The 11,386-nt window shown below is 48.4% G+C and overlaps 1 protein-coding gene across 1 annotated transcript in view; it reads right to left on the bottom strand.

Annotated features, from left to right (window-relative positions):
- Positions 1-1,083: 1,083 nt before the first annotated feature.
- LOC135570697 (rho guanine nucleotide exchange factor 40-like) overlaps positions 1,084-11,386 on the bottom strand; it is a 50,748-nt gene continuing 40,445 nt past the window's right edge. Inside the window, exons 8-9 of the mRNA XM_065016652.1 lie at positions 2,685-2,808; positions 1,084-1,216 (exon numbers count right to left, since the gene is read on the bottom strand). Coding sequence (XP_064872724.1) covers positions 1,084-1,216; positions 2,685-2,808 — 257 coding nt within the window. The remainder of the gene's footprint in view (positions 1,217-2,684; positions 2,809-11,386) is intronic.

Raw genomic sequence — 11,386 nt, 5'->3', positions numbered from 1 at the left:
TGTCCCCTGGTTTCCTGTTTGACCGTGTCAGTAAACACTGTTTCCTGTTTGACCGTGTCAGTAAACACTGTTCCCTGGTTTCCTGTTTGACCGTGTCAGTAAACACTGTTCCCTGGTTTCATGTTTGACCGTGTCAGTAAACACTGTCCTCTGGTTTCCTGTTTGACCGTGTCAGTAAACACTGTTCCCTGGTTTCCTGTTTGACCGTGTCAGTAAACACTGTTCCCTGGTTGACCGTGTCAGTAAACACTGTTCCCTGGTTTCCTGTTTGACCGTGTCTGTAAATACTGTTCCCTGGTTTCCTGTTTGACCGTGTCAGTAAACACTGTTCCCTGGTTTCCTGTTTGACCGTGTCTGTAAATACTGTTCCCTGGTTTCCTGTTTGACCGTGTCAGTAAACACTGTTCCCTGGTTTCCTGTTTGACCGTGTCTGTAAATACTGTTCCCTGGTTTCCTGTTTGACTGTGTCTGTAAATACTGTTCCCTGGTTTCCTGTTTGACCGTGTCTGTAAACACTGTCCTCTGGTTTCCTGTTTGACTGTGTCAGTAAACACTGTTCCCTGGTTTCCTGTTTGACCGTGTCAGTAAACACTGTTCCCTGGTTTCCTGTTTGACCGTGTCTGTAAACACTGTTCCCTGGTTTCCTGTTTGACCGTGTCAGTAAACACTGTTCCCTGGTTTCCTGTTTGACCGTGTCTGTAAATACTGTTCCCTGGTTTCCTGTTTGACTGTGTCTGTAAACACTGTTCCCTGGTTTCCTGTTTGACCGTGTCAGTAAACACTGTTCCCTGGTTTCCTGTTTGACCGTGTCTGTAAACACTGTTCCCTGGTTTCCTGTTTGACCGTGTCAGTAAACACTGTTCCCTGGTTTCCTGTTTGACCGTGTCTGTAAACACTGTTCCCTGGTTTCCTGTTTGACCGTGTCTCTAAACACTGTTTCCTGTTTGACCGTGTCTGTAAATACTGTCCCCTGGTTTCCTGTTTGACCGTGTCTGTAAATACTGTTCCCTGGTTTCCTGTTTCCCTGGTTTCCTGTTTGACCGTGTCAGTAAACACTGTTCCCTGGTTTCCTGTTTGCCCGTGTCAGTAAACACTCTGGTTTCCTGTTCGACCGTGTCTTACCTGAAGTATGTTGAAGGCGCTGAACAGAGCAGGGACAGGGGAGCACCGCCGAGAGTCTACTAGGACTGTCAACCCTAGGGAACGCACCTCCTTCCTGTAACACACAGGATATGACATCAGAGACAGAGACTCAGGCCACAACAGTAAGCTCTTCAGCACTGTTCAAGCTATCAGAACCGTAGTGTCAGGAGCTATCAGAACCGTAGTAGTGTCAGAACCGTAGTAGTGTCAGGAGATATCAGAACCGTAGTGTCAGGAGATATCAGAACCGTAGTAGTGTCAGGAGCTATCAGAACCATAGTAGTGTCAGAACCGTAGTGTCAGGAGATATCAGAACCGTAGTAGTGTCAGAACCGTAGTAGTGTCAGGAGCTATCAGAACCATAGTATCAGGAGCTATCAGAACCGTAGTGTCAGGAGATATCAGAACCGTAGTAGTGTCAGGAGATATCAGAACCGTAGTAGTGTCAGGAGCTATCAGAACCGTAGTAGTGTCAGAACCGTAGTAGTGTCAGGAGATATCAGAACCGTAGTAGTGTCAGGAGCTATCAGAACCGTAGTGTCAGAACCGTAGTAGTGTCAGGAGCTATCAGAACCGTAGTGTCAGGAGCTATCAGAACCGTAGTGTCAGGAGCTATCAGAACCGTAGTGTTAGAAGCTATCAGAACCGTAGTGTCAGAACCGTAGTGTCAGAACCGTAGTGTCAGGAGCTATCAGAACCGTAGTGTCAGAACCGTAGTGTCAGGAGCTATCAGAACCGTAGTGTCAGGAGCTATCAGAACCGTAGTGTCAGGAGTTATCAGAACCGTAGTAGTGTCAGGAGCTATCAGAACCGTAGTGTCAGAACCGTAGTGTCAGGAGATATCAGAACCGTAGTGTCAGGAGATATCAGAACTGTAGTGTCAGAACCGTAGTGTCAGAACCGTAGTAGTGTCAGGAGCTATCAGAACCGTAGTGTCAGGAGCTATCAGAACCGTAGTATCAGGAGCTATCAGAACCGTAGTGTCAGAACCGTAGTGTCAGGAGATATCAGAACCGTAGTAGTGTCAGGAGCTATCAGAACCGCAGTGTCAGGAGCTATCAGAACCGTAGTGTCAGGAGCTATCAGAACCGTAGTGTCAGGAGATATCAGAACCGTAGTGTCAGGAGATATCAGAACCGTAGTGTCAGGAGATATCAGAACCGTAGTAGTGTCAGGATATATCAGAACCGTAGTGTCAGAACCGTAGTGTCAGGAGCTATCAGAACCGTAATGTCAGAACCGTAGTATCAGGAGCTATCAGAACCGTAGTATCAGGAGATATCAGAACCGTAGTGTCAGGAGATATCAGAACCGTAGTGTCAGGAGATATCAGAACCGTAGTATCAGGAGATATCAGAACCGTAGTGTCAGGAGATATCAGAACCGTAGTGTCAGGAGCTATCAGAACCGTAGTGTCAGGAGCTATCAGAACCGTAGTGTCAGGAGATATCAGAACCGTAGTGTCAGGTGTGTGTGTGTGTCTGTGTGTGTGTGTGTGTGTGTGTGTGTGTGTGTGTGTGTGTGTGTGTGTGTAACAGTACCTGAGCATTGTGTAGTAGTAGACCAGGATTCTGACCAGTTCTCCACAGTCACAGCTGGGGTTCAACCAGCCGGTGTTCCTCGTGGTCACGGTCACCAGGGCTCGACCTCCCCTATCTCTTGTTCCTGAGACAAACACACAAACAGGATGTCTAGCGCTGAGCACTTCCGGGTTGGAGCGAGCGGTCGCATCTGCACTCGGTCCGCAGGTAGTATTACATTTCATTACATTTCATTATAGTACAACGGTTTGATTTGTCTAATCTTAGCAATTTCTTCTTAGCTAGCTACACAGCCGTCTTTGTATCATAGATAATTGCGTAATTATCGTATTTCGTCGTCCTAACGCAGTCTACACTGCCCTGCAGCTAGCCAGCTAGCTAACGTCCACCGTTAGCTAGTCCACCGTCTACCGATTAGCAGCACAACTATTACACTCAACTGAACGACTTGATTAGTGTAGTGTTAGCTAGCTACATAGTTGTCTTTGCTGTCTTCGTACCCAAGATAATTGTGTAGTTTAGAGTGTGTAGTTTTATGTCGTCCTTAACATAGGAGACTCTGCTAGCTAGCCAACAGCTAGCCAACGCCTACCGAACAGAACTTCTGCACTCAACAATCCGGTCGCATTTCGCTCGCTCCACAGGTAGTATCACATTTTTCATTTCATTTCATTACAGTACAACGGCTTGATTTGTTTGATCGTAGCTAGCTACATAGCTAGCTACATAGCCGTCTTTGTATCAAAGATAATTGTGTAGTCTAGAGCGATTTCCTAGGTTAGCCAGCCAGCTATTGTCGTTCTTTTAACGCAACGTAACGTAATCAACACTGCTAGCTAGCCAGCTAGCCCCGAATAGCAGCACAGTAGAAACTATTACACTCAACGGAACGACTTGATTAGTGTAGTGTCAACAACCCAGCCAATGCCAACTAGCCTACTTAGTCAACAACGCAGCCTCTGCCAGCTAGCCTACTTCAGCAGTACTGTATCATTTTAATCATTTTAGTCAATAAGATTCTTGCTACGTAAGCTTAACTCTCTGAACACTCGTGACGTGTAGTCCACTTGTCATTCCAATCTCCTTTGCATTAGCGTAGCCTCTTGTGTAGCCTGTCAACTATGTGTCTGTCTATCCCTGTTCTCTCCTCTCTGCACAGACCATACAAACGCTCCACACCGCGTGGCCGCGGCCACCCTAATCTGGTGGTCCCAGCGCGCACGACCCACGTGGAGTTCCAGGTCTCCGGTAGCCTCTGGAACTGCCGATCTGCGGCCAACAAGGCAGAGTTCATCTCCGCCTATGTCTCCCTCCAGTCCCTCGACTTCTTGGCACTGACGGAAACATGGATCACCACAGACAACACTGCTACTCCTACTGCTCTCTCTTCGTCTGCCCACGTGTTCTCGCACACCCCGAGAGCTTCTGGTCAGCGGGGTGGTGGCACCACGGGATCCTCATCTCTCCCAAGTGGTCATTCTCTCTTTCTCCCCTTACCCATCTGTCTATCGCCTCCTTTGAATTCCATGCTGTCACAGTTACCAGCCCTTTCAAGCTTAACATCCTTATCATTTATCGCCCTCCAGGTTCCCTCGGAGAGTTCATCAATGAGCTTGATGCCTTGATAAGCTCCTTTCCTGAGGACGGCTCACCTCTCACAGTTCTGGGCGACTTTAACCTCCCCACGCCTACCTTTGACTCATTCCTCTCTGCCTCCTTCTTTCCACTCCTCTCCTCTTTTGACCTCACCCTCTCACCTTCCCCCTACTCACAAGGCAGGAAATACGCTCGACCTCATCTTTACTAGATGCTGTTCTTCCACTAACCTCGTTGCAACTCCCCTCCAAGTCTCCGACCACTACCTTGTATCCTTTTCCCTCTCGCTCTCATCCAACACTTCCCACACTGCCCCTACTCGGATGGTATCGCGCCGTCCCAACCTTCGCTCTCTCTCCCCCGCTACTCTCTCCTCTTCCATCCTATCATCTCTTCCCTCTGCTCAAACCTTCTCCAACCTATCTCCTGATTCTGCCTCCTCAACCCTCCTCTCCTCCCTTTCTGCATCCTTTGACTCTCTATGTCCCCTATCCTCCAGGCCGGCTCGGTCCTCCCCTCCCGCTCCGTGGCTCGACGACTCATTGCGAGCTCACAGAACAGGGCTCCGGGCAGCCGAGCGGAAATGGAGGAAAACTCGCCTCCCTGCGGACCTGACATCCTTTCACTCCCTCCTCTCTACATTTTCCTCTTCTCTCTCTGCTGCTAAAGCCACTTTCTACCACTCTAAATTCCAAGCATCTGCCTCTAACCCTAGGAAGCTCTTTGCAACCTTCTCCTCCCTCCTGAATCCTCCTCCCCCCCCCCCTCCTCCCTCTCTGCAGATGACTTCGTCAACCATTTTGAAAAGAAGGTCGACGACATCCGATCCTCGTTTGCTAAGTCAAACGACACCGCTGGTTCTGCTCACACTGCCCTACCCTGTGCTCTGACCTCTTTCTCCCCTCTCTCTCCAGATGAAATCTCGCGTCTTGTGACGGCCGGCCGCCCTACAACCTGCCCGCTTGACCCTATCCCCTCCTCTCTTCTCCAGACCATTTCCGGAGACCTCCTCCCTTACCTCACCTCGCTCATCAACTCATCCCTGACCGCTGGCTACGTCCCTTCCGTCTTCAAGAGAGCGAGAGTTGCACCCCTTCTGAAAAACCTACACTCGATCCCTCCGATGTCAACAACTACAGACCAGTATCCCTTCTTTCTTTTCTCTCCAAAACTCTTGAACGTGCCGTCCTTGGCCAGCTCTCCCGCTATCTCTCTCAGAATGACCTTCTTGATCCAAATCAGTCAGGTTTCAAGACTAGTCATTCAACTGAGACTGCTCTTCTCTGTATCACGGAGGCGCTCCGCACTGCTAAAGCTAACTCTCTCTCCTCTGCTCTCATCCTTCTAGACCTATCGGCTGCCTTCGATACTGTGAACCATCAGATCCTCCTCTCCACCCTCTCCGAGTTGGGCATCTCCGGCGCGGCCCACGCTTGGATTGCGTCCTACCTGACAGGTCGCTCCTACCAGGTGGCGTGGCGAGAATCCGTCTCCACACCACGTGCTCTCACCACTGGTGTCCCCAGGGCTCTGTTCTAGGCCCTCTCCTATTCTCGCTATACACCAAGTCACTTGGCTCTGTCATAACCTCACATGGTCTCTCCTATCATTGCTATGCAGACGACACACAATTAATCTTCTCCTTTCCCCCTTCTGATGACCAGGTGGCGAATCGCATCTCTGCATGTCTGGCAGACATATCCGTGTGGATGACGGATCACCACCTCAAGCTGAACCTCGGCAAGACGGAGCTGCTCTTCCTCCCGGGAAGGACTGCCCGTTCCATGATCTCGCCATCACGGTTGACAACTCCATTGTGTCCTCCTCCCAGAGCGCTAAGAACCTTGGCGTGATCCTGGACAACACCCTGTCGTTCTCAACTAACATCAAGGCGGTGGCCCGTTCCTGTAGGTTCATGCTCTACAACATCCGCAGAGTACGACCCTGCCTCACACAGGAAGCGGCGCAGGTCCTAATCCAGGCACTTGTCATCTCCCGTCTGGATTACTGCAACTCGCTGTTGGCTGGGCTCCCTGCCTGTGCCATTAAACCCTACAACTCATCCAGAACGCCGCAGCCCGTCTGGTGTTCAACCTTCCCAAGTTCTCTCACGTCACCCCGCTCCTCCGCTCCCTCCACTGGCTTCCAGTTGAAGCTCGCATCCGCTACAAGACCATGGTGCTTGCCTACGGAGCTGTGAGGGGAACGGCACCTCAGTACCTCCAGGCTCTGATCAGGCCCTACACCCAAACAAGGGCACTGCGTTCATCCACCTCTGGCCTGCTCGCCTCCCTACCACTGAGGAAGTACAGTTCCCGCTCAGCCCAGTCAAAACTGTTCGCTGCTCTGGCCCCCCAATGGTGGAACAAACTCCCTCACGACGCCAGGACAGCGGAGTCAATCACCACCTTCCGGAGACACCTGAAACCCCACCTCTTTAAGGAATACCTAGGATAGGATAAAGTAATCCCTCTCACCCCCTCCCCTGAAAAGATTTAGATGCACTACTGTTCCACTGGAGGTCATAAGGTGAATGCACCAATTTGTAAGTCGCTCTGGATAAGAGCGTCTGCTAAATGACTTAAATGTAAATGTAAATGTAGCGCGTGGTAGAAACTGGTCTCAGATCAGATCGTGTTTTTACCAGCTAGTCACATCAAGACAGAATCACCGTGGTAGTAACTGGTCTCAGATCAGATCAGACAGAATCACCGTGGTAGTAACTGGTCTCAGATCCGATCAGACAGAATCACCGTGGTAGTAACTGGTCTCAGATCAGATCAGACAGAATCACCGTGGTAGTAACTGGTCTCAGATCAGACAGAATCACCGTGGTAGTAACTGGTCTCAGATCAGATCAGACAGAATCACCGTGGTAGTAACTGGTCTCAGATCAGACAGAATCACCGTGGTAGTAACTGGTCTCAGATCAGATCAGACAGAATCACCGTGGTAGTAACTGGTCTCAGATCAGATCAGACAGAATCACCGTGGTAGTAACTGGTCTCAGATCAGATCAGACAGAATCACCGTGGTAGTAACTGGTCTCAGATCAGATCAGACAGAATCACTGTGGTAGTAACTGGTCTCAGATCAGATCAGACAGAATCACCGTTACCTCCTCAAACCAGCCTGGTTGGACATGACATATATATATATATATATAACATCTTGTGTGTTTCCAGAGGGCTGTTCTACTCACCAGGCAGACAGAGCACCCCAGAACTCAGGACAGCAGCATTGATGTTGTGGGCCTCTGTCAGTGTCTGGGACTTAGGAAAGACTGAAGACTGGGAGCACTGGCTGGACTGGGAGTAGGACCTGGTTAACTGGGCTGGGGACTGGGTTAACTGGCTGGACTGGGAGTAGGACCTGGTTAACTGGGCTGGGGACTGGGTTAACTGGGCTGGGGACTGGGTTAACTGGCTGGACTGGGTTAACTGGGCTGGGGACTGGGTTAACTGGGCTGGGGACTGGTTTAACTGGCTGGACTGGGAGTAGGACCTGGTTAACTGGGCTGGGGACTGGGTTAACTGAGCTGGGGACTGGGTTAACTGGCTGGACTGGGAGAAGGACCTGGTTAACTGGGCTGGGGACTGGGTTAACTGGGCTGGGGACTGGGTTAACTGGGCTGGGGACTGGGTTAGCTGGGCTGGAAACATCACTGCTGGGGTCTGTTGTAGTTCTGGGTCTCTGTGGTTAGTTTCAGTGGATGGCTTGTCCACGGAACAGGATTTTAACACAGGTTCCTCTGGCTGAATGGGGCCTGGATGGAGAAAGAGACAGATAGTCACTGACTGACAACTAGTCACTGACTGACTGGCATGGAACACAACCTTGATACAAGTCATACACACTTTATAAACATTTCTTAACATATATACATCACTAAAACAGTTCTTCTAAACCTTTATAAATATATATAAATCCTTTCTTACATCCAGGCATCAACACACTAAACCTCTATCGTCTCCTACAGTGAGATCAGATCAGTCTCTCCATTACAACACACTAAACCTCTATCGTCTCCTACAGTGAGATCAGATCAGTCTCTCCATTACAACACACTAAACCTCTATCGTCTCCTACAGTGAGATCAGATCAGTCTCTCCATTACAACACACTAAACCTCTATCGTCTCCTACAGTGAGATCAGATCAGTCTCTCCATTACAACACACTAAACCTCTATCGTCTCCTACAGTCAGATCAGATCAGTCTCTCCATTACAACACACTAAACCTCTATCGTCTCCTACAGTGAGATCAGATCAGTCTCTCCATTACAACACACTAAACCTCTATCGTCTCCTACAGTGAGATCAGATCAGTCTCTCCATTACAACACACTAAACCTCTATCGTCTCCTACAGTGAGATCAGATCAGATCAGTCTCTCCATTACACCACACTAAACCTCTATCGTCTCCTACAGTGAGATCAGATCAGTCTCTCCATTACAACACACTAAACCTCTATCGTCTCCTACAGTCAGATCAGATCAGTCTCTCCATTACAACACACTAAACCTCTATCGTCTCCTACAGTGAGATCAGATCAGATCAGTCTCTCCATTACAACACACTAAACCTCTATCGTCTCCTACAGTCAGATCAGATCAGATCAGTCTCTCCATTACACCACACTAAACCTCTATCGTCTCCTACAGTGAGATCAGATCAGATCAGTCTCTCCATTACACCACACTAAACCTCTATCGTCTCCTACAGTGAGATCAGATCAGTCTCTCCATTACAACACACTAAACCTCTATCGTCTCCTACAGTGAGATCAGATCAGTCTCTCCATTACACCACACTAAACCTCTATCGTCTCCTACAGTGAGATCAGATCAGTCTCTCCATTACAACACACTAAACCTCTATCGTCTCCTACAGTCAGATCAGATCAGTCTCTCCATTACAACACACTAAACCTCTATCGTCTCCTACAGTCAGATCAGATCAGTCTCTCCATTACACCACACTAAACCTCTATCGTCTCCTACAGTGAGATCAGATCAGTCTCTCCATTACAACACACTAAACCTCTATCGTCTCCTACAGTGAGATCAGATCAGTCTCTCCATTACAACACACTAAACCTCTATCGTCTCCTACAGTGAGATCAGATCAGATCAGTCTCTCCATTACAACACACTAAACCTCTATCGTCTCCTACAGTGAGATCAGATCAGATCAGTCTCTCCATTACAACACACTAAACCTCTATCGTCTCCTACAGTCAGATCAGATCAGTCTCTCCATTACAACACACTAAACCTCTATCGTCTCCTACAGTGAGATCAGATCAGACCAGTCTCTCCATTACAACACACTAAACCTCTATCGTCTCCTACAGTGAGATCAGATCAGATCAGTCTCTCCATTACAACACACTAAACCTCTATCGTCTCCTACAGTGAGATCAGATCAGATCAGTGTCTCCATTACAACACACTAAACCTCTATCGTCTCCTACAGTGAGATCAGATCAGTCTCTCCATTACAACACACTAAACCTCTATCGTCTCCTACAGTGAGATCAGATCAGACCAGTCTCTCCATTACAACACACTAAACCTCTATCGTCTCCTACAGTCAGATCAGATCAGACTCTCCATTACAACACACTAAACCTCTATCGTCTCCTACAGTGAGATCAGATCAGATCAGTCTCTCCATTACACCACACTAAACCTCTATCGTCTCCTACAGTGAGATCAGATCAGATCAGTCTCTCCATTACAACACACTAAACCTCTATCGTCTCCTACAGTGAGATCAGATCAGATCAGTCTCTCCATTACAACACACTAAACCTCTATCGTCTCCTACAGTGAGATCAGATCAGATCAGTCTCTCCATTACAACACACTAAACCTCTATCGTCTCCTACAGTGAGATCAGATCAGTCTCTCCATTACAACACACTAAACCTCTATCGTCTCCTACAGTGAGATCAGATCAGTCTCTCCATTACAACACACTAAACCTCTATCGTCTCCTACAGTCAGATCAGATCAGTCTCTCCATTACAACACACTAAACCTCTATCGTCTCCTACAGTGAGATCAGATCAGTCTCTCCATTACAACACACTAAACCTCTATCGTCTCCTACAGTGAGATCAGATCAGATCAGTCTCTCCATTACACCACACTAAACCTCTATCGTCTCCTACAGTGAGATCAGATCAGTCTCTCCATTACAACACACTAAACCTCTATCGTCTCCTACAGTGAGATCAGATCAGTCTCTCCATTACAACACACTAAACCTCTATCGTCTCCTACAGTCAGATCAGATCAGACTCTCCATTACAACACACTAAACCTCTATCGTCTCCTACAGTGAGATCAGATCAGATCAGTCTCTCCATTACAACACACTAAACCTCTATCGTCTCCTACAGTCAGATCAGATCAGTCTCTCCATTACAACACACTAAACCTCTATCGTCTCCTACAGTGAGATCAGATCAGACCAGTCTCTCCATTACAACACACTAAACCTCTATCGTCTCCTACAGTGAGATCAGATCAGACCAGTCTCTCCATTACAACACACTAAACCTCTATCGTCTCCTACAGTCAGATCAGATCAGACTCTCCATTACAACACACTAAACCTCTATCGTCTCCTACAGTGAGATCAGATCAGATCAGTCTCTCCATTACACCACACTAAACCTCTATCGTCTCCTACAGTGAGATCAGATCAGTCTCTCCATTACAACACACTAAACCTCTATCGTCTCCTACAGTCAGATCAGATCAGTCTCTCCATTACAACACACTAAACCTCTATCGTCTCCTACAGTCAGATCAGATCAGTCTCTCCATTACAACACACTAAACCTCTATCGTCTCCTACAGTGAGATCAGATCAGACCAGTCTCTCCATTACAACTCTCTTTCTCTCTCTCTCTCTCTCTCTCTCTCTCTCTCTCTCCCCCCCTCTCTCTCTCTCTCTCCCCCTTTCTCTCTCCTCTCCCTCCTCTCTCTCTCTCTCTCTCTCTCTCTGTCTCCCCCCCTTTCTCTCTCCCCCTCTCCTCTCTCTCTCCCCCCTCCCCCCCTCTCTTTCTCTCTAAGAGGCGAGGCTTATAGA

The sequence above is a fragment of the Oncorhynchus nerka genome, unplaced genomic scaffold (genome assembly GCF_034236695.1).
Source record: "Oncorhynchus nerka isolate Pitt River unplaced genomic scaffold, Oner_Uvic_2.0 unplaced_scaffold_922, whole genome shotgun sequence".
Classification (NCBI taxonomy): Eukaryota; Metazoa; Chordata; class Actinopteri; order Salmoniformes; family Salmonidae; genus Oncorhynchus; species Oncorhynchus nerka.
Note: the sequence above shows the minus strand (reverse complement) of the source record. Positions and strands in the feature narration are given on the sequence as shown.